The following is a 22,866-nucleotide window of genomic DNA, read 5'->3' on the forward strand; positions in this document are numbered from 1 at the left end:
TTGGCACATTGCTACAGCAGGCCTGGGGTGCTGTATGATGCCATGCCTTGATCTGAAGGGGTTGAAGTGCAAAAACACAGAAAGAACAATAGCGATTCTCATGAGGACTGCTGGGGCTTTAACTACACCGGCTCTTGGCAGCAGCCACCTCCTCTGAGGCTGGAGGGTTTGGGGCACAGCCACCCTGCGATGGCCTGACGCTCCCGTGGTTCCTCTGCCTGAGACAGACGCCTCCCTCTGCACCTGAACCTCAATTCCCAGTTTCAAAGAGGACACAAACTAGCTTCTCCACATCAATATTAAACGTACACCACCTTACGCCGAAGAAACAATGAATATACTGAGGACAGCAGCGCGACGCCGCTGCCAGCTGCCCTGCCTGGGCGTGGTAAAGCGCGGCGCGGTGTCACACGCCTATCATTTGCGCTGCCGCTCGTTTCTCGCTGCTTTCAGCAGCAGAGAAGCGGCAGGGGCTGGGCGGCGGCGGGGCCGGTGGCGCGGAGCCGGGCCGGGAGCCGCCCCGGGGCGGCGCCGCGGAGCTCTTAGGCCTGCGCGGCGGCGGGGCGCTGGTGGCAATCATGGAGGTACAGCTGGCGCCGCTGCGGGCCTGGGATGATTTCTTTCCCGGTTCGGATCGCTTCGCCCGGCCGGACTTCAAGGACATCTCGAAATGGAACAACCGGGTGGTCAGCAACCTGCTCTACTACCAGACCAACTACTTGATAGTGGCCGCCGCCGTTGTCTCCATCGTGGGGTCAGTGCATGGGCCTCGCTTGCCCTCCGGCAGCGGCGGCCGGGGAGGGGCCTGCAGGGAGCGGCGGGCTCCGGGACTGGAGGGACGGTGGACTGTGGGGTGGTCCCGCTCCCCGTCTGGGGAATGCTGCGTCTCACCCGGTGCCTTTCGGCTTGGCCCCGGGCGCTGCACTGCCCGGGGGTACGTCGGGAAACTGCTTTCTTTCCTCTGCCCATCCCTGAAACCTCTGATTTACCTGGTGTCGCATAAGAAATGAAGGCCTGGTTAGAGCCTGCCTTGTGGAGGGGGGTTGTTAGCACAGGAGTGGTGTTTAAAAATTACTCATTTATTAGTGGGGGTCTAACAGATTTGAGGACTCCTCCTTATCTTCCCCTTCCATGCTCGTCAATCCCCTTTGCCAAGGAAGAAGACTTCAGTCGCCCAGCTTGTCATGGGGCACTGTGTGCCTGGCAGAAGGCAGTGGTGGGTTTGTGTTGGGATGTCACAGCTCTGAAACGCTGAGCTGCATCCTGCGCAGCCATCCGTGCTTCCTCGCTAAATCTGTCCGGTGCGACTGCTCAAGCTGAGAAAAGCTTCACAGTGAATTTAAAGAAGGGGCGAGTTCTGCTCTCTGTTATGGTGCCAAGCTTACATCTAGGGGACAGAACAAGCCTTTCTTATTTCTGAGATAGCTCATACTAAAAAACCTCGAATATAAAATAAATAAGGCACCTATTCGTATAATTTTGGTGGACAGGCTTGAGAGCTTTGAGACAGGGCCATCTGCTAGTACGATCGTTTAGCAGGCCCAGCTTTCCTGAACAGAATTGGGAAATAACCTTATAATCATCTTATGAATCAAAGCCTATGCAACATTTCTACAAGTATTGCTCTAGAGTCAGGTCAGAATGCTTTTAAGCAAGACATGCAGCAGAGGCTGATGATTGAGCCTATTAATACAGAAACTGGAATGCTCCCCTCTTTACAACAAACAATGCACAAGTGCAAATGCTTGAATTGGAAAACTGCCCAGCCCCTAGGCCTGAATAATTTTGACTGAAGAGCATCTTATCTTGTATGTTGCAGAAGCTGGAAATTATTCCACTCAATCCATTATTTACTCAGTTAAGCAGTCTGCATCTTGAAAGGGCTTCTGAAGCTGTCGAGCTAGCAACTAAGTTGGTGAGGATTCTCTGGGCTGCAGGGAGCTTTGGCTTGTGATCTGCAAAAGGAGGGACTGAGAACCCTGATGCAAAGGTTTGGCACAGCACTGTAGGCTTTCTTCTTAATTTTGGTAGGGATAAAATGAGACTTCCATGGTCTTGCTGTTCTTGGCCTAAACTTCAGTGTTCATTTGCCCTTCTTTAGCAGTGTGATGCTGTAGCCAGCTCTCAATAAGTAGGTAAATTGCAGGTGCCCTGGAAATCAGAACAGCGCTTCTCCCAAAAAAGGTGGGGGAAAAACTGACTAGTTATGATATCTCTGGTTGAAAAATGGGGATGGTAGCAGCTTTTACTCAGACTTCTAAATTTCTCCTTTTGAACTCTGATCCTTTTTCTTTAGATAAGTGTGTTACATCTCCCACTTATTCCTCACTATTTCATTTGGGTGGAGGAGAAGAAAGCCACAGGATATGGAGATTAACATCAAAGCTGCAATTCTAGTATCCTAACTATTGAGTGGTTACCCTTTGAATTGAGAACTTTGGAATGAGGAACACCTGGAATTAGATCTCACTCTCACATTGTTTTTTTTATTGCATGTCTCAAAGCCTTTGATGTATGATGAATCTGATTCTTCTCATGCTGAAATAAAACAGGATGAGAAAGGAACTCAAAGGAAACGGGATAACACTTCAACAGAGAACCTATCCATTTATTTTATGAAAAATACTTTTTGCTTGGCCAGACTGTGGCTTGGGAGAAAGGTAAAGAAAGTTCTCCTGGTAAATTTAACTTGATGACTATGTCACTTCCCTGCACTCTGTTCTGCAGTGGGCAGGAATGGCCGAATGATGAATCATGGCTTTTTAGGAACTCCAGGGCTGGGGGCAGGCCTAAGGGCAGAATTACTGAAGCTGCTAATGGAGTGGTCTTCCTGTGATCAAAAATAACTTAGCCCATGACCAGCTTTACCTGTTTTCAAGCCATCTAATTATATGTAGACAGACCTGGATCACAGAGGTGATATTTTTTCAGCTATTGTGACACTTGGTAGGGTGGTGCTGGGCTGATGCAGAAATTGTAGCCTGAAGCTTCCTTGATACAGGAATTACAGTTCTTGTTGCCACACCTTCAATATAGTGTCTCTTGCACAACAAAGTTGATCTCTTTAGCCTCTTACTATCTCTCTACAAGGTATGGAATAACCTTAACATGAATGTACTAGATCTGTAGTAGCCTCAACTGCATCATTTCCCTGCCTTTCTCCCTCCATTTGCTTGTCTAATAGCTACTGTTACATGTAAATGATCTTCTGTGCTTGGCAGCCATGTGGGTTTTACTTTCAGCTTATGGGAGGTGTAGGCAGGAAATCAACTGGTGAAGGAGAAACCATCACTACTGAATTAGTGCCACTCTACTAATGCAGGCTGGTATCAGCAGCCCTGTCTCCTCCACCCTCCACACCCTGCACATTCCTTTAAGAGTGAATCTGGGCAAATGTGCTCTCCCTTCCCCCTACACCTCTGTTGCAGTAGACTGCGGATACAAATCCAGATCTTTAGCAAATCAAATTGTGCCCTTTCTCCCTGTTGTATAAAAAGTTGGGCTGCCCATTCTTACCCTGAGCCAGGGCCCTGTCACTGTGAGAGTTCTACAAATAGTGATTAAAATCAGTGCCTCCCACAGCAGCTTGCAACTCCCCTCAAACAATCTTTCGTTAACAAGTGGAATTTCTCTGTGCTTTCACCTCCTCCAACAAGGCTGCTGTGTCTTCCAGCTCAAACTTAACTGCTTGATTTGATGTAATTTCTTCCAGGATTTTGTTGCCATGTACTTGCTAAAAATTAGTTTCTAAATCTGACAGTAATGAAAGGCATGCTGGATTTCAGCATGATGTGTCTAAGCCTTCACTCTTTCCTGGAACAGTATTTTCACTGCAGCCTGAGGTTCAATGTCTCTTTCCTTTGCTAATCCTTCTGTAAAAGATCTACTGCCCATCTGCACAACCTTGGGCAGTTTACAGACCACTACCTTAGCTGACATGCTTCTAGTGATTCCCTTGCAGAAATGAAAACTCCTGAGCAGCAAAATGCTTCATTTCTCTAATGCCTGATTAAAGATTAAGCAAGCAAAACACATTACTTTAAAGCATAGTTAACATAATAATATCAGTACACAAGTTCATAAAGGTCTGGTAGTTCTGCAGGAAGGAATTGGTCTCCTTTTCTCAGAGCAATGTAAGTGAGGAAGCATTGCTGAATCACCTGGGACAACAAGCCATGTATAGTTTCATGAGTTACCTCTATTTACAGCTAGGCACATGAGGGGGAGAGAAAGGGCAGCATTTTAAAGATACTTAAATTAATACAAATGTCTAAGGAAGCATTTACATGCCCACTGCTTGGAATGTGGTGGAGCAAAAAGCCTTCTGAAAATGTCTCTTCATTCTTATTTGGTGTAGTAGCCTAACTGAGCTGCTCTAAGTAAAAAGATGCTCTCAATGACTGCAAGTATCCCGCTCAGTGCTTTATTTCAGTCTTGCCTGGTCACATGCCAAAGAAACAGATGTGACAGCAACTGCTGAATAATCACCCTGAGACAGTCATCTGAAATGTAGATGATTTACAGATGAAACTAGCTTACTTTTGCTTTTTCTGTGGCCTGTCCTAATTCTGGGCTTATGCTGCTGGAGGCTTCCTGTGTCTTGCTCTTTTTTTCCCAACACTGTAACTGTGTATCCTCCAAGTAACTGTTCACCTTTCTTGCTGCAAGGTTGTTCACAGGCGTGCAGATGTGAAATAACCTGACAGGAAGAGGTGATGTGGTAAGTCACTGAAAGCAGAGCTCTTTGGGCTTTCCTGCCTCAAGGTGGAAAATCTAACCTGTCTCCTGTGCATGTAGGGATGAGTCTAGAAACATGAACCCGGTGAAAACAAAGTATCTCATCGTAATCTGGTTTGGCTGGCCAGAGGTAGATGCCAATACTTCTTCCTGCGCAACCTCCCCCACCAGCTGCAAGTAGCTCTTCTGTTTGTTGATAATACTTACACAAATACAAAGTGTCCTATGGTGCTACTTGGCAGAGGACACTGCCTGTGTCCCTGCAGCCAAGCAGGTTGTTTCTTTTCTTTCCCCATCTGTTTACTTTCTGTCAAAACAGATGCCAAAGGAAACCTGGTCTCTGAGGGGCAGCAGGAGCACAATTGGAAGTTGCCTTGCAGTGCTGCTGACAGGTGACAGGTTTTTCTTGCCACTTTGTCCCAGCTGTACTGGAGGTCACAGCAGCCTAGCAGGGCTGTACCATATTCACTACAGAGAGCAGTGCAGCAGATCAGCCAGCTAGGGTGCTGAGCGCTGGGCTGCTAGCCTCAAATTCTACTTAGTCCTGCAATACTGGCTCCTTTCACTGTTGTGAAAGTTGGTGGCTTGCTTCTCCAACCCCAAAAGAGGTTTCTTCTGAGTCATCTGATCACTGTAAAATCAAATTACCACACCATTGCTGTGCTAATAGTTTTGTGCATTATATTTTTAGGTACCTGAGAGGTCTCATAAATACCTGCTAAAGGGAATTATATTTAGAAGGTATCTTGTAGCACACTTAATAGCTGGTCACTTACCTTGTCTCTGCAGCTTTGAAAGACATCCAGCCTTCTTGCCTGAGCATGGATTTGGCATAATGTGTTCTGATATCTATAAATAAGCCAACATTGGTGGCTCAACTGTAAGGTGACTTCTAGGGCTGTTGTAGAGCTCTCTTTTCCCCAGATACTGGTGTTCCAAAACAACTTGTACATGTTTTTTCCTTTTCAGTCTCTAGTTATTGTGTTATTGAGAGCAGTGTGCCAACAGATCTGAGTGAAACTGGATAATGGAGGCCTGCCTTCCTGAGAAATGCCGTTGCTGGAGAAGACATTTCTATGTACATATTTCCAGGAGAATCTCTGTGCTATGGATTACACTGTGGGCGAATCAAGCAATAATGGGGAGCTTGGCATGTGACACCCTATCCAGCACTGTAATCAACAGTATTGAAGTGCATGGACACATGGATGATAATTTGAATACCAGTTTTCAGTGGCAACTGCTGTCCCCATCTGTTTTCATGTGCCTCTGAATGACTTCATTTGATACTTAGGTTCACTGTTTCCTTGTACTCATTGGAATGCAGCCCACTTCAGAAAACATGTAATTCAAATTACTTTCCCCAGGAAAGTGGGATCCTTTTGAATGCATTCTTCTTTTTTTTTTCTTCATATCCTTTACAGCCAGTCAGTTAAACAGAACCTGGGTAATACCAGAAAGAAGTGCAGAACAGAGAAGTCTTTGGTCTCTTCCCTATAAATAGAGAGGTACTGCTCTTTACCACCAGTTACTGAAGTTGTAAGGAGAGTAGATGCAAGGGCAAGGGAGATAAAGTTCTGAGAGTAATTAAAAGACATGGAAAATGTAGAGTGGAGCTCTGCCTATTCCTTTGCTGCATCCAGGATAATATTTGCCTGTAGATTTTGGGGAAGAAGAAATTGGTTGCTGTCAGCTGTCTGAGTAAGTTTGGCCAATTCTGCCCCAAGCTAGCTGTGATGTGGAGATGACTTCTACTGTAAACATCTCCTATGTCCAGTAGTATGTATAGAAGCCAGGCACCACTGTGGTCCAGTCGTGAGTCACCCTCCTGCTGCTGCAGAGGAGCACAAATGAAACTGATTTCTTTCCAGAGCAGTGCTGTTCACTTTTTCCAGCCTGGAAACTTAAGATTGACAATTCAGTGCTAAAAATAATCTGGCTGGCTGCAGGGAGTGACTCAGTTGCAACAGGCAAGTCTGCCCTATCACCACTTCCAAAGGACCTGGTAGCTTTTCAGTATGAGTAGCGGGAGCAGGTGGCGAACAAGTCTTAATTTTAGTCTCTTTCCATCCAGTTGTCCTGTCTCCTGTTGGCACAACTGACTTAAAGAATCAAAAGCCAGACTTTGCTCTGAAATAATTTTTGGGGGTTTTGCCTTCTTGAGGAAAATGCTCTCTGGCATTGCAGGTAGAGCGTTGGCATACCAGTTCAATAGATTTCTTCTGCCTGTGCCGGATATGAAGCACAGACCACAAACCATAGCATCCTCCTCAGCAGTGGGGTGGAGTGATGAGTCATTTTGCCTGTTAGCTTTGGAACAGTAAGACTGACTGCAAAGTCTTCAAGGGGAAATCTTGACTGTGTCTGGTTTTATCAGGGTGGTGTTATCCTGCTGTTATAACAGCTCAGAGCCTTCAGCTGCTGTGTAATTAGATCAGTGCACATACATCAAGCAAATCAGAATGCACATGAAATCACACAAGTTATTACTATGTAAGTGAAATATAATAGAGCCTGGAGTTTTTGCAAGTACAGAAACAAGCTTTGAACACTTGGGGAAAGTGGTTTGAGCAGGTGATGTTCTTGCTCTGGTCCAGAAAAGGGACTTGCTGTTTATAGTCCGAAGCTGATCCACTTGGTGGCTTGGTTTGCTTGGTAACTCTGTTAACAATAATAGAACACATACCTCAGGAGTGACTCTCGTGCCAGGCCTGGCTCTTCTTCCTGCAAGATCCTTATCCTATATTCCAGTTCCTTCTGACTCTGAGGCATTCTTGCTTGGGAATGGGCTTCCAACTGTTGTGCTGATGGTAGGAAGCTCCTTCTACAGGTTCACAAAATTATTTTGTGTGCAAAATGAGAAAGCTTATTCAGAAATACAAACCAGTGCTGTAACTCTTTGCTCAACATTCCCTTACTTATCCCATTTTGCTATTGAAAAGCTAGTTCATCTGAAGGCCTAGGCTGAGCCTGGCTTTGGTCATGGGCAAGGAGATTGATCCCTTGGGCAACTGACCTTTGGCTCCATCTGCTGTCAGGATTGCACATGCAGGAGACATGCTGATGGTAAGCGCCACCAACGATGAGCTGCTGCAGTAACTCTTCCTGAGCTATGCACAGGAAGGGAACATAAAAGAATCTAAATTCACTGGCAAAGGTTGCTCATTCAGTTACACTTGTTGCTTTCTTTAGCTTCTGCCTAAAAATCAGAGATTGGTAAAGGTGTTGAGAGCAACAACTGACTTCTTCATGCGTTATGTGCCTAGTAACAGGCTATCAGTGAGCTCTCTGTTTGCTCTATGGACACAAGTTGTACAGACTCTGACTTTTTTTTCCCCTCTCTCTCTCTAGATTTCTGAGTCCCCTGAACATGCTTATTGGTGGTACTGTGGTGGTGCTGGTGTTCATGGGGTTTGTGTGGGTATCGCACAACAAGGATATACTCCGCAGGATGAAGAAGCAGTACCCAACCACGTTCGTAGTGTTCATCATGTTGTCTAGCTACTTCTTGATCTACTATCTGGGAGATGTCATGGTGTTCATGTTTGGGATCACGCTTCCTCTCCTCTGTAAGTATTTCTCCTCTTCTCTGGGGTGCTAAGGGCTTGAGCTTCCTCAAGTGAGTCTGCAGAGTCTAAATTGGCTGTTGTTTACTGTCTCTATTTAAATGATCCCAAAACAAAATTGCAGGGGAGGAGACACAAAACAGCACAAGGCCTCATTCAAACTATTGTTAAATGGATACCTGTGGTTACTTAAACAGTCATTGAGACTTCATCTTCCAGTGATGTCATGACATTGGAGTGTGAAGTTGAATGCTGCAAGGACTGTGCATTTCCTGGGCATTAACAAGTATGTTTCTGTCCTGCAGTGATGTTTGTCCATGCTTCCCTGAGGCTCCGGAACATAAAAAACAAGCTGGAGAACAAGATGGAAGGAATAGGCTTGAAGAAGACCCCAATGGGCATCATCCTGGATGCTCTAGAACAGCAAGAGGATAGTATCAACAAACTGGCTGACTACATATCCAAAGTGAAGGAGTAAGCAGCTGCAACATGGTATTTTTAGCAGTTGCAGGAGTGTAGTTGCTATTCACTGTTGTTCAAGCTTGCTTTCAGTTTGTGTACAAAGCAGGAAATGCACGTGGTACAGATTAATAGTTGCAGAATACAGGTATTCCAGGGTCTTCAGGGCTCCTCTAAGAGCATAAGAGCAGCAACTTTTTTTCTATTGTATAGCAAAATGTTCTGGTGTTTACACAAATACATACTAACTTCAATGTGTTTCCTTGTCTCTTCTTCCGGGGAGAGGTAGAGGAGAAAGAGATGGAAACCTATGGAATGCAGTGTCTCAAACTGTCTTGTAGCAAATTTGTCTGATAGAAGTAACACACCTTTCATCTCAGTTCTACAAGATGGCAGTTCATCCAGTTTATGCTGGGTAGCATCTTCAGGGTGGCAATGGTCAGGGTGAGCTGGAATGTATGAAAAGTCTTTTGCATCCTCCAAGTCCTTCCCTTGAGTGGTCCACTTTGAGACCACGTTCCTAGCCTAACTAGCAAGCAGTAAAACTGTGCAATGCTTGTGATGAATATGGATTCCTGTCCTCACCTCACATTCCTCCTTTAGAAGCTGGGAAACAGTCTAAATAGATCTAAGCATGCAAAATATACATGACACCATGCTGCTGTCAGTTCCAGTAAAATGCACCTTTGATGTCTCCACAATCTTGGTCTATAGACACTGCTCTTCTCTGCAGGAGAGACAGACTTCCTTGCAGGTCAGCTAAACTACAGCCAATCATGGGGAAAAAAGAATATTTGCAGATAGAAACCTATCTCATCCAACCTATTTCTACCCTATTGATGTGTTTTTAATACTGCGACTTTAGGACTTACCTTGTTCTGGTTTAGTCTGTATAAGCTGTTTGTAGATGGAGGTGTATGCGTGTTCTCAAGCGTGGGTCACCTTTTTCTTAAGCAGAATACAAAGCTATAAGTAAAACATGCATCTCACTGACTCTGTGCTTCTGACACTCTTCAAAGGAATAAACTGGAGTTCAGGTTTACAAGTAAAAAGCAATAAATGTCAAGATACAGTTTTTGAAAACCCATTCTAAATTCATGAAGCTATTTGCCTGTCACAGCACCTGGAAGGGGTGTGGGGGATTTTTATATGTCTATATTTTAACTTAACTGCCACCTCTGCTAGAATTACCTTGATACTAGGAGCTCACAAACACTAGGGTGGGAAAAGTTGTCCAGGTGACACTCCATTGCAAATATTCTTGCATTTCTCTTTTCTAACAAAGTAATTAATCTTACAAAAAAAAAAGAAAGGGCAAAGATCCTTCAAGTTGAGGCTTTTATGTAACTTACCATGCTGTTTTCATAGTGAACTGTGTAGAAATCTGACAATGTCATTCCATTTAAGTGTTGAAGTGATCAGTATTTATTGAGAATGTCTGTATATTCCAGCTGAAGAGTCAATGGCTTGTTCCTCACTTGTAGCGCATGGTCTGTGTTTCCTCCCTTCAAGAACACAGTAGCCTAAAATTTTGTCTTTACTGTAGAATTTTAAAGAGCTACACAGTTATGAAGGAAAATAAATTCTAATGGTGATTACAGAGTGCATTTATTTCAGATTTGCAACAGTGGTTGGACATTTCAGCTTGTCTCTCTTTCTGCAGTTGGTGAAAAGCCCCAGAGCAGCAGTGGGAGATCTGCTGTCACCCCGCAGCTTCTGCCACAAGCCCATGCTTGTAGCTGAGCTGCTGGCTTTGAATTCTCTATATCTGTATTAACTTCATTCAGGCATGAGTGACCTCTGAGCTGCAGGAATGTTATGGCCTTCCTCTTACATCCTCACAAAGGCTTCTCTGCAGAGGTGGAGTACTTAAAGTGTTTGTTCATGCTTATATAACTCTGCTTTACTTAACTGGGGTTTTACATTTCTTTTAATTTTCTGAGAGGGATTTCTGCTTTTAGGATTACTGAACAGTAGGAGGAAACCAGCTCTGCTGCAGTCAAACTAATGGTGTGATCTCTATCTGGCTGCTTCCTTTCTGTGGTCACGCAAGAGGCTGCTCGGTGGTAGAACATGGAGCAGGGCAGGGCTTTGCATGTCCTGCACTATGGACCCTGGTAATAAAAGTCATCTGCTCTTGGGTGTAGTAGTTATTTGCACCTGGCATCTCGATTGTTAACTGCTGTATTTTCTTTTCCTTTATAATTCCCTGTCCTAACTGCTCTGGTCTCACCTGCACTAGCCTGGCCTTGATGCCAGCATGGAGAGCAATGTGCTCCAAGAGCTTTCTGGAGGAGCTGATTTTTGTACTTGTCACCTGCTGCCATGCTCCATCTGTGAGGGCTTGGATAAAAGTACAGAGTTTCTTCACTTTGCTTCCTTTCTCCTTTACAAGAAGAGAGGGCTGTATGAAACAGGTGCAGTGAAAATGCTGCTTCCTTTTTTATATCTCTGCCCTGCAGAAATGGCTTTCCCTTCCCTCTTACATGATACCTAAAAAACTACTTGCCATGTCTTAGATGTTGCATCAACCAGGAGGCCCAGGGCTGCAGCACTGTGGTTACAGGGAGAAGCAGAACTAAGAGAGAGCTTTGCAATTCTGCAAGATGGAGAGTTGAAAGATACCAAGGGATAGACAAAGAAAGGAGAGGGATAAAGGAAATTTTGAAGTAACAGTAGTGGAGATTACCTTGGATTCAGAGAGGTCCTGGACACAACTTCTATTGCAGGCTGTTTGTAATAAATGGAGGAAGGGCAAGCAGGGTGGGACTGGGATTTAGCTGCTGAGGTAGGGTTGCTGAAAGTTATGAGCAAGAAGCAACTCACCTGAAGAAAACCCTGCTGGGGACTTCAAAGATGTGCCCTTCAAGCAAGTGTAGCATCCAGAGGAAGGCAGAGGAGCTGCACGTTAGCAAAAGGAAAGGCTTTGTTCTTTCTATATGCCTTATAGCTTTAAACAAAAATAACTCCAAACAACTGGTCTCTTATGGGTGTGTTCCATAAGAGTGCGACTTACCTGTAGCTGCTTCACAAAAAAGGCTTGCAACAAAAAAATAAGTGATTAAAAAGGGGAGGAGAGAAAAAAAAATCACACAAATTATAGGGAAATGCTAAGCTGTATATAATAAGGTTCAACCCTATCATATCCAGCCCTGCTAGAGGTGAAATGTGCTATTCATGAGGAATTATGAGTTTCTTAAACCCCAGGCAAAGACAGGGGTAAGCCACATCCACCTCCCACAAGAGCAGCATGGATATAGAGCTGAACTGGCTTTTCAGTGCTCTGGAGTGGCTGTAATTAAGGAACACTCATGGACAAAAGTGAATTGTGGGCAATAAGGATTACAGCTCTCAAAGCAGAGCGTGGCATCATCTTTTAGATGCTGATCAGGTACAATGCCAGCTGGACTGTTTTGAAATACAGGTAGCTGGAAACCATCAAGCTAAAGGATTTGAGGTACCAGAACACTCATTCTGTTCGGTGAGCTGCTTATTAGCCATGGAAGTGCTGCACACATCTTACAGAGAGAGCTTTATTTCATTTCTCTTTCCTTAACCTAAAAAATGAAGCTGTATACATGGAAACCAAATACATGGACAAGAGAATAATAAAGGAGCATGTGTGTGAAAAGAAAGATAAGATAAAGCACAGCATGTTCCTGCAGAATCTGGCAGCAGAAGGACGACGTGGAAGCAAAATAGTTTGCTGACAAACTAGAAAGACAAGGTTATTGATGCCTCTGAGAAAATACTCCCACAACAAACTGGAGCCTCAGATCCACTTGGCAGACAGATGGCACTGGGATTGTTTGATACCTGATGGAAATGCTTAGCACTGACTTTTCCCATGCCAGCCGTTTTCCCCACACTTACAAAAGTGTGTGCCTCAAGCTTTGTTCCCAAAGAGTTGTATGTACCAGAAAACATCTGCTGAATTAGTTGTAAGCAAAACTTAAACAGTCTTTATTCCAAGTTGTTGTCTTCAGGGCAGTCTGGTCTCTCACTCCAGCTGCTTTGGCAATGGCACCTGGAAAAGGACAGTAAATATTAAGAGGAGGAAATGTCTCAGTCTTATTTCCCAAGCCAGTTTAGTTTTGTATAAACCTTCAGAAACTGTAACAAGATCAAAAATACACCAGCTGGGTGATTCAAGGAGCTCTGGTTAGGAATTCTTTTGTCTGTAATTCCCCACTTGCTGTTTGTGATGCTTAATGCCCAGTAAATCAGTTTGCAATGAGTCCCACCAAGGAGAGAACAAACTCCCAGCTCAGCTCAAGCAGTAAAACCCCAGTTTAGAGAGGAAGCTGAGGATATTGAGGCAAATAAGGAGTTACCAAGATCACACAGGAAGGTGAGAATAAAACCCTAATGCCCAAAGTCTAAGTCTGATCACCCCAAATCCCACAGCCCTCCTTTATGAAAACCTCCCAAGAATTTTTTGGGAATGCCAGGGGTTCACTGTTGCTTCCTGGCACCTGACAGCACCCAGGTGTCTTAAGTATTACAGTATCACAGTATCACCAAGGTTGGAAGAGACCTCAAAGATCATCGAGTCCAACCTGTCACCACAGACCTCATGACTGGACCATGGCACCAAGTGCCACGTCCAATCCCCTCTTGAACACCTCCAGGGATGGTGACTCCACCACCTCCCTGGGCAGCACATTCCAATGACGAATGACTCGCTCAGTGAAGAACTTTCTCCTCACCTCCAGCCTAAACTTCCCCTCGTGCAGCTTGAGACTGTGTCCTCTTGTTCTGGTGCTGGTTGCCTGGGAGAAGAGACCAACCCCCTCCTGGCTACAACCACCTTTCAGGCAGTTGTAGAGAGCAATGAGGTCACCCCTGAACCTCCTCTTTTCCAGGCTAAACAACCCCAGCTCCCTCAGCCTCTCCTCACAGGGCTTGTGCTCAAGGCCTCTCCCCAGCCTTGTTGCCCTTCTCTGGACACGTTCAAGTGTCTCGATGTCTTTCCTAAACTGAGGGGCTCGGAACTGGACACAGTACTCAAGGTGTGGCCTAACCAATGCAGAGTACAGGGGCACAATGACCTCCCTGCTCCTGCTGGCCACACTATTCCTAATACAGGCCAGGATGCCACTGGCCCTCTTGGCCACCTGGGCATACTGCTGGCTCATGTTTAGGCAGCTGTCAATCAGCACCCCTGGGTCCCTCTCTGTTTGGGAGCTCTCCAGCCACTCTGATCCCAGCCTGTAGCTCTGCATGGGGTTGTTGTGGCCAAAGTGCAGCACCCGGCACTTGGATTCATTGAATGCCATCATATTGGACTCTGCCTATCTGTCCAGTCGGTCGAGGTCCCTCTGCAGAGCCTTTCTGCCCTATAACTGACCAACATCTGCTCCCAACTTGGTGTCATCTGCAAACTTGCTGATGACTGTCTCAATCCCCCTCATCCATATCATCAATGAAGATGTTAAAGAGGATGGGGCCCAGCACTGATCCCTGGGGGACGCCACTGGTGACTGGCCTCCAGCTGGATGTGGCACCATTCACCACCACTCTCTGAGCTCGGCCCTCCAGCCAGTTCCTAACCCAGCACAGAGTGTTGTGGTCCAAGCCACAAGCTGACAGCTTAGCCAGCAGTTTGCTGTGGGGGGCAGTGTCAAAGGCATTGCTGAAGTCCAGGTGGACCACTTCCACAGGCCTCCCCACATCCACCAGGTGAGTCACCTGATCATAGAAGGAGATCAGGTTGGAGAGGCAGGACCTGCCCTTCCTAAACCCATGTTGGCCGGGCCTGATCCCTTAGCCATCCTTCAGGTGCGCAGTTATTGCCGCCAAGATTTTATTATTACTATTATTGCTGTGCAAAGTGAGAGCTGTGCCTGGCACCATCACCTCCATCTTTCTGATGGGAGGTAGCAGATCCCACAGCAGTGATGGACCAACCTGCCACCACAAGCAGCATCTTGGCATGCACAGATAAACTGTGACCTTTGTGAGAGCAGGTCCTGTCATGCTAGACATTGCACCAAAACACAAAACACAGACTGAGGTCTAGAAAGGCCAGAAATGCCCAGAAGAGAGAATACAGAATTAACCAGGTTGCAAGAGACCTTTGAGATCATCAAGTCCAACCTACCACCCAACACCACCTAATCAACTAAACCATGGCACTAAGTGCCTCACCCAGTCTCTTTTTAAACACCTCCAGTGATGGTGGCTCCACCACCTCCTTGGGCAGCACATTCCAGCGGCCAATCTCTCTTTCTGTGAAGAATTCCTTCCTAACATCCAGAGGCCCTGGCTGCAGCCAAGTCAGACTGGCCAGCAGAACCCCACAACCCCCAAATATGATTTGGGTGCAGAATGGTCACATTAAACCTGGGCCCAGGGTCAGAGGCTGCTGCAGGACCCGCCCCTGCCAAAATTTCAGCACAAACTACTCTCTCTGGAATTACTAAGGGGATAATTATTTCTGTGTAGGTATAAAAGAAAGCAAAAACATGCCCACCATATATATATATATATATTTAAAAAGTCAATAATAAACAAAATAGGAATTATGAAATACTACTTGGCCATTATTAATTGCAGCACAAACAGATGCATTAACACCACCGGCTACAAACAGAGCAGCCTGCTGTTAGTATTTCTGGAATACTGGTAAAATGCCAAGAAACACAACATTTTAGGAAAGCAAAAGGTTAAATCTGATGGCCAGCATTTTGAGAAGAGGCCCATGAATTTAGTACCCAAATGAGAGCATCACCAAGAGGCAGTTACCACTGTCTGGGACTTCCACTTCACACTAAAGATTTAAGTTCACAGAATCACCATGGTTGGAAAAGACCTTCCAGACCACCAAGCCCAGCCAGGACTACTACTACACCATAGCTTCAAGCTTCAGTCAAGCCAGAACAAAGGAAGGCAGTCTCACACCACCATTGTACTCCAGATCCTTCTTGTTTCCCACAGCCTTGGCCTGTAGGTACTTCTTGCTTCTCACAGCCTTAGCTACCAAGCCAAGCCAAGCTACCAAGGTTTGTGGCAGCACTGAAGGAGTGAGGTTACTCTCCCCTGCCAGCCCAGGCCCTCAGCACCCATGGTGGGGGCAGGCAGAGGCAGAGGAGCGTGGCCAACTGGAAACCCAGTTCCTCTGTGCAGTTCCTTAAGTGAGCTATTTTGCTGCCAGTGTTTCAGTTCATTCTTTACCAAATGGGCCAAGTGATTGTGCTGTCTTGTGTAAGGTGAGAGCTAAAGAAAGATATGGTTACTGAAAAGAGAAATGTGGATTCTGTGGGAGACAGAGGACAGTCTAATGTGAAAAATATCTGTTGCTCTCCTGAAACAAACACCTTAACCCCCCCAATTTTTCTGTCATGACTAACACACTGTTCCTAGTGTGCTTACACTGAATTTTTGTTGTTCTGTCTGCCTCCTGAGTTAATTTCCTTTCTTCTACCTGCATGGATGCAGAGAGGAATGGGTGCCTGCTGTCATCTCTCTGTGCAAGCCACACCTTGGTGCTGCCAGGGTATACAACCACATGCATCCCAGTAATGGCAGTGTGATGCTACACCTCAAACACTGGGTTCAGTTTGGGAACTCCTCACTACAAGCAGTTTGAGGTGCTGGAACATGTCCAGAGAAGACCAACATAGCTGGGAAAGGGTCTGGAGAACAGGGCTGGTGAGGAGCAGCTGAGGGAACTGGGGTTGTTTAGGATGGTGAAGAGGAGGCTGAGGGATGACCTCATTGCTGTATTGAGGTAGGTGTGTTCTCTTCTCCCTATTATCAGGTGATAGAACAGGATTAAATGGCCTGAAATTGCACCAGGGGAGGTTTAGGTTGGATATTAGGAAAGATTTCTTTGCTGCAAGAGTGGTCTGGCATTGGAACTTGCTGCCCACAGAGGTGTTGGAGTCACTGTCCCTGGAAGCGTTCAAGAAACGTGTGGACATGGCACTTGGGGACATGGTTTAATGGTCATAGTGGTGCTGGGTTGACAGCAGGGCTCAATGTTGAAGGTCTTTTCCACCAAAACAATTGCGTGATTCCATGCCATGTGATGACAACACACAGTGTGCAGGTGCCTTTGCCAGCCCCACCAAGTGGCACCAGAGCATGCCAGGTGAACACGATTCCCTCCCAGCCCAGCCCCTGGCTAAGCACCTACCGGTTTGAGGTAAGCGACGTTACTCTGCCGAATGTCGTTGAGTAGCTGATCTCTCGGGGTTATTTCCACCAGGGGAGGTGGCCTTCTCCTGGGAACCGGTTTAAGTGTTTTGATGACGTCTTTGAGGTTGGTTTTCTCGGGGGGTTCCACGTACTCCGGCACAGGGGGTTTGCGCTGCATCTTCTTCAGCTTAACCACTCTGAAGCCGACAGTCTTCTCTCTGGGTGGCTGCTCGGGGGCTGGCTGCCTCATGCTCTCCTGCCTTTTCCTCAGAGATGCAGCTGTAGGGACAGGTGGCTTCGGGGCTTGTGGGGGTTCATGCATCCTTGTCTGGGGCATTGGGCCCCCCAGCATTTCCCACATCCCAGGAGGCAACCCAAGTCCGTTTTCCAGCATCGCTATCAATTCTCTCTGCTCTTTCATTTGCTGCTGCCTTTGCTCCTCTTGCCTCTTCTGCCTCTGCTTGTCCAGGTTTCTGCTGAGCAGGTTGGTCACCACCATCCTGGGCCCCGGCAGCTCGAAGTGATACCCCATTTTAAGGAGGGTGGCGTTGGATTTCAGCAGCCTGGCGATCTCCATCTCCGCTTGGTGGCCCAGCATGCCCCGCTGGTTGTGAAAGCGGAGCTCCGTCAGCGTCTCGTTGTACTGCAGGCATCTCATGATGGCAACGATCCCTTTGCCAGAGATGAAATTGGAGTCGATGTTGAGGGTGGTGATGCTCCTGTTCTCGCGCAGCATGTTGGCCAGCGCGAACGCCACGCTGTCGTCGGCCCCTACGTTGGCCAAGCTGAAGGTTTTGACGTTCTTGTTCTTTTTCATGGCGTTGACAAAGTCTATCAGCATTTCTTTGGGGACGTTCTCTATGTTGTTCAGGTTGAGCTCTTTCAGGTCTGGGCTGTTTTTTCGGACTTTCTCCAGATTCTCCTCTAAATTGGTTTGGTTTCCTGAAGGTCTGGCGCTTAGCTTCATGAAGTTGGTATCCAGTGCCAACTTTTTGGGGATGTTTAATTTTGATATTTTCTTTTCACTTGGCTTTTCTGTGGTTTCTGCTGATTCTGGATCTGGCTTCTTACTTATCTGGTCACTGGGACCATTCTCCTTGGTGTGAGTATCCTTTGTTTCTGATTCAGACTCATCTTCCTCTTCATCCCCTTCCTCATTTTCATCATCTTCCTCTTCTGCTTCTTCTTTCTCTTCCTCCTCATCTCTCTCCTTATCAGTGTCATCTTTCTTTGTCACCTCAGGTTGTGGTCTTGAGCTGGACAAGTGCTCATTTTTGTAATGCCTCTCTTTTTCTTCTGGCACCCTTCCGCCAGCCGCCTCACCACTGCCACCAACATTACTTTCCATCTCCTCTGCAGCATTTCTCTGAGGAAGACAAAACCTCACAGCTGAAGTGATTGAACACAGCTTTGCCACATCAACTTTCTGCTCAAATAAACATGTAACAGCTGGATTTGGACATCTCTGCCCATACATTATTGAATAATCCTTTAAAGTGTCACCACCTGTAAGTCAGGGCTGCGCTGGCTTGCTTAGGAACAGCTGATCTTAAAGTGGCTGCAAACTGGCTTCTCATCTTTGCCTAGTAAATTAAATCCTGACAATTAAATCCTGTATGCATTTAATACTAGGTGAAGACGGTCCTTGAACTTTTCTGGGGGTTAAGTCTCTGATCCAAAGTCTCTTTATGGATTTTTGTGTAATTGTTATAATTTCCTAGAGAAGACAGAATGTTTATTTCATATGCCACAAACCATTAGAGATCTGTCTTAGCTGTTTGCTCAGCCTAAGGAGGTGCAAAAAGAACACATAACTGTGAAATCATCCAGCACGAGACAAAAAGGCTACCTGCTCTGGTACCTGTCAGAGCATCACAGCTAAAGAAGCACATCACTGAAGACAGAGCAAAACAGCAGCTCAGTTTTGAGTCCAGAAATAAGAAACTGGGCTCTTCATGCAGCTGGTGTGAGGCAGTAGGGCTTCTGCCATCAAAATAAAATTAGTTACAAACTTCCACCCTCTCTAGAGGCTCTCCTAACTGCAATTCTTTTTTCAAACACCTTTGTGTAGTGGATCCTCCATCACTGAGAAATTCTAAAATGGATCAACATATTTTCCTAAAAGGCATGCACTAGTTCAGGCAGGGCAATGCCATGGCTTTTGCATCACCAAAAGCCGGACAAAAGGGTCACAAAGCTACTTTCTGCCCTCAAGGCTGTGGTTCCTATCTGCTGTGACAGTGGAGGGGTTTAGTACAAGGGATCACTTGACCAGTTGTGAATGCAGCAGGCAGCTCCACACTCAAATTCCAGATTTAACCTCAGAAGTGTTAAAAAAACACCTGGGAGTTTGAGGGTAACAGTGCTGCAGGAGGGAAAAACCATAGGTTTACCCCCCCCCCCCCCCCCCCCCCATCCAGGACAGCCTATGTAACCTGCCCTGAGAAGTTCATGATGTATGTGGTGCTGTGTATTAGCAACACCACTAGTGTTCAAGAAAAGGTAAATGAACATCAGTTGCTTCAACTTAAAGATAAATGAATACCAGTTACTTCCACTTCACTTAGGTGAAGTAACCTCACCAATCACTTCAACTTAGGTTAAAACACATGAGTGTGTTTTATCTGGCAAAGCTTCCATTTTATTAACCCATTTTGAAGTGTGGTCCTCATCCTGAAAAATATCTGACTATGGTCCTTAGCTTTGTTTCAAAGTCATAGAGATAGCAGAATAAATGTATGGTCTGTATTAAAAAGGGTTGGACCAGTTCCTGGAATTTGCATACTTGGTCATTAGTGAATGTTTCACATTGCTAAAATACAGGGCTTGAGGTTTCCTCCAGCACGACCTTAAATTGTGTTAATTGTGGGTTTAATAAATATGATTCCTAGGGAAAAATCAATATAGTCTTGGTACATCCACCAAGTCCCACGGATTTGAGTCACATTCTGCAAACTGATTTTCTAACAGTTTCTCACTCCTTTGCTTTACTGAAACACAATTAGGATTTCCTTATGTTAAAAAGCTTAGGTAAATATTGAAGAAAAGCAATTTAAATAAATGACTAACCCTGCTGTCAGTCCAAGCAGGATCCTGACACAGCTGAGGCTTTCGGGATGAATTTCAATTTGCTTGCACCGTATCTTATGTAAGGGATGGCAGCAGAGGCAAGTTAGAGTGTTAAAGCTATAAAACAGATCCCACAGCAAATGCAAAATAAATATTTGTGATTTTTTTGCTCATTACCTCAGAGGGCAAGAGGGTGACAGGGACTCTCTCATCCTCGAGCATGCGTCTGGATGCCTTCTGCCAGTACAGGTAGTCAACCAGGGACCTGTGGTCAAAGCTCCCTGTGGGAGGTTTCTCTGTCTGATCCTTCTGTATCATCCCAATTGGGACTTCGGGGTCTGGGGCCATGACTTCCATCTCAGACTGCAGCTCCTTTAGCTCCTCAGGGGACAGGTTGGCCAAGATTTCATCTTCATCAATGTCCTCGGGACACGCTTCTTCATCGGAGTTCTGGCTGAATTCAGACATGTTTGTTCTTCTTCCCTTCCCCTAGTACTTTTTAAACCTAAAGAGAAAGATAAATTTAAAAGGTGTTTTTATCCCCCCCTCACTAGCAGAAGTTAAATCAACAACTTCATGTTTTGGTCATGAGCTGTGGCAGCTCTTGGTCTCACTGTGGGAGAGAGACCGTGCAGCTAAGTCTATATTAAGCTGCACTTGGCTGGATAAAGAGAATTTATGGCGATGCTGCCATGCTCCATTTTCAGCAACCTGTCAGCTGTGCAAGCCCTTCTGACATTTCAGTGCAGCTGGTGTGGCCCCCATTGAGCCAGGCAGGAGACAGCTATTTTCTAGAGGTTCTTGGAACACCACTCCTTCCAGTGCCTCAACCCATGCTGTAAGCACCAGAGGTGGGTGGAGGGACATTTGTGGTACCTGCAAGATGTGTGAGTGACATTCTGCACTGTGGGAAGCATCAGCAGAAGGTGTCTCTATCTATAATGTCTCAGACACCTCAAAAGTGCTGGGACCTGCAGGATCTCCACCACTTTTAGACAGGTGGAAACCCTGGCTGAATATTGCAGGTGGCTTTGGTGTGAGAGCAGCCATCACACAACTGAGGAGCTCTCCCAAATGTCAGATTGTGGTTAAAGTAAAATCCTCCAAGGTGGACAAGAGGCAAGAGAGCAACTGGTATTACACACACCTTGTATTTGGGGACAGGGGTCAATGTGGGGATGGGCATTAGCCCTTTGAACCGGCTTGAGTGGTCCCTAGAGTGGGACCTTAGGGAGCATTTCCCCATAGCATTTCCCCCACCACATCTATGCCCTGCTTCTTGACTGACCTGTTTCTACCATGAACGTTATTTGCACTGTCAACAGATGTTGGCTAACAGTTTAGCCTCTTACTACTTTTTACCCCTTTATTAATTTATTTACAGAAATAACAAGCAACTACAAAGATTTACTTTCCTGATATTTGTAGACCTGATGTAACTCTTTCCTGCAAGAGTAGACAGGCATTGGAACAGGCTGCCCAGGGAGGTCATAGTGTCACTGTCCTTGGAGGTGTCCAGAAAACATGGACATGGCTTAATGGCTGTGGTGGTTGGACTCAATGATCTTAGAGGTCCTTTCCAACCAAAATGTCTCTATAACAAGATTACTTGAAAGCCTTTTCTTTTGCAGTAAGTGTCCATTCCATCTAAAAAGCATCCTCCTTCTCTGTTCAGAATATTTCACAGGCTGCTAAACTTACAGGCAAACCAGAAGGCCACATCTCCATCACCCCTGTGCTCATGGCTGCTTTGTAAAGGGAGAGTAGCATGGGTGAGTAATTTTTGCTCTCCAGTGCAATTTCAGTACACTGCAGTTTGGGCTGCTCACTGGATTAGGAAGGTTTCCTCTAATGATTTCAAATATTCTTTGCAAGGGAGATCAAATCAAATCCCCACCTTGCAGCTATGAACTTTTCTTTCATAGGAAAGAAACTGCTGGCAAGAGGCTGCAAAACCAGAGCCCACCAATTTTTTTAAGCCATATTTCTTGTCGCAGTCTCAGCCAGGCTCTGCTTGAGTCTGCCAGCAGCAAAATCATCTCTGCATGATGATGGCCTCTCTTTGCTGTGTTTTGTAACAAGAAACATAGTGTTCAAAGCCCTATTAACCTCTGTTAAAAAGCCATTATTCAAAGGTCCTCATTTAATTAAGGCTGTTCCACCACAGGGAGGAGGGCAAAAATTTAAGAACACTCTAAAGTGGTAAAGGAAAAAAAAACAACAAAAACCCAAGCCAAGAATGTAATGGCTCCATCTGCCCCTTTGGTGTTTCAAGGGACATCCTTACTTTATATTATGCAGTAGCAAGCACAACAGCAGACCCACACATCAATCCATCTGGTCTAGCAGTTTTAACCCCCAGCAATTGCTGTCCATAATAGAGTCCATAAATGGTTTCCTGATGCTATCAAATAAATCAATGCTCTTTGGGAGCTGGTATGTTATTCCCCCAAACCACGCTGTTTGGGTCACAGAAACTGTCTCTTCAGTGGTTACTTAGCACTTTCTAATTTCTTGACTGTAAATAAAGCCCCATGGCAGCTTCTTGTATTTCCATGATCCTCAGCCAGGCCATCATGGGCCACGGTCTCGCCAGATCTGCTGAGTTAAGTAGGGTCAAACCCATTAAGTCCTCTCAAAAAGGAAAACAGGCATTTAAAAAGCAATTTTTCTTCTATGTAGAGATATATCACTTCTTGGTGCCATGATTAGGAAACACTATACTTCTGGAATCGATGCCTTCTCCACCAGATGCAAAGCAAAGGGTAGCCCAGTGACACCTCTCCTGGTGACAAGGGTGCTAATCCTACAGATTTCCAAGGTGGGTATCACATTTTGCCTGCTTTAGGTTTCCTCCATAAATTACCTTGAGTTCAGGATTCACTTCCTTCTC

At 45.7% G+C, this 22,866-nt stretch overlaps 2 protein-coding genes across 2 annotated transcripts; one reads left to right on the forward strand and one right to left on the reverse strand.

Annotated features, from left to right (window-relative positions):
- Positions 1 to 461: 461 nt before the first annotated feature.
- On the forward strand, positions 462 to 10,357 carry ARL6IP5 (ADP ribosylation factor like GTPase 6 interacting protein 5). The gene is made up of 3 exons (XM_054161239.1): positions 462 to 754; positions 8,089 to 8,306; positions 8,609 to 10,357. The coding sequence occupies exons 1-3, from the start codon at positions 579 to 581 to the stop codon at positions 8,779 to 8,781; spliced, it is 567 nt and encodes a 188-aa protein (XP_054017214.1). The 5' UTR covers positions 462 to 578; the 3' UTR covers positions 8,782 to 10,357.
- Positions 10,358 to 11,847: 1,490 nt separating this feature from the next.
- LMOD3 (leiomodin 3) lies at positions 11,848 to 20,470 on the reverse strand. Its single transcript, XM_009909145.2, has 3 exons — positions 20,151 to 20,470; positions 16,903 to 18,270; positions 11,848 to 12,789 (listed from the first exon to the last, which is right to left on the reverse strand). Exons 1-3 carry the CDS (start codon positions 20,439 to 20,441, stop codon positions 12,763 to 12,765), a joined length of 1,686 nt encoding a protein of 561 aa, XP_009907447.2. The 5' UTR covers positions 20,442 to 20,470; the 3' UTR covers positions 11,848 to 12,762.
- Positions 20,471 to 22,866: the final 2,396 nt, after the last annotated feature.

This window comes from Dryobates pubescens, chromosome 1 (assembly GCF_014839835.1).
Source record: "Dryobates pubescens isolate bDryPub1 chromosome 1, bDryPub1.pri, whole genome shotgun sequence".
Classification (NCBI taxonomy): Eukaryota; Metazoa; Chordata; class Aves; order Piciformes; family Picidae; genus Dryobates; species Dryobates pubescens.

Bases quoted from the DNA above. Each gene is read 5' to 3' on its own strand.
- ARL6IP5 (XM_054161239.1), top strand. From the start codon at position 579: ATGGAGGTACAGCTGGCGCCGCTGCGGGCCTGGGATGATTTCTTTCCC. The intron at 755-8,088 runs GTCAGTGCATGG...CTCTCTCTCTAG, and splicing joins GCCGTTGTCTCCATCGTGGG to ATTTCTGAGTCCCCTGAACA. The intron at 8,307-8,608 runs GTAAGTATTTCT...TCTGTCCTGCAG, and splicing joins GATCACGCTTCCTCTCCTCT to TGATGTTTGTCCATGCTTCC.
- LMOD3 (XM_009909145.2), bottom strand. From the start codon at position 20,441: ATGTCTGAATTCAGCCAGAACTCCGATGAAGAAGCGTGTCCCGAGGAC. The intron at 18,271-20,150 runs GTAATGAGCAAA...TGTCTTCCTCAG, and splicing joins TCACCCTCTTGCCCTCTGAG to AGAAATGCTGCAGAGGAGAT. The intron at 12,790-16,902 runs GTAGGTGCTTAG...GTCCTTTTCCAG, and splicing joins ACGTCGCTTACCTCAAACCG to GTGCCATTGCCAAAGCAGCT.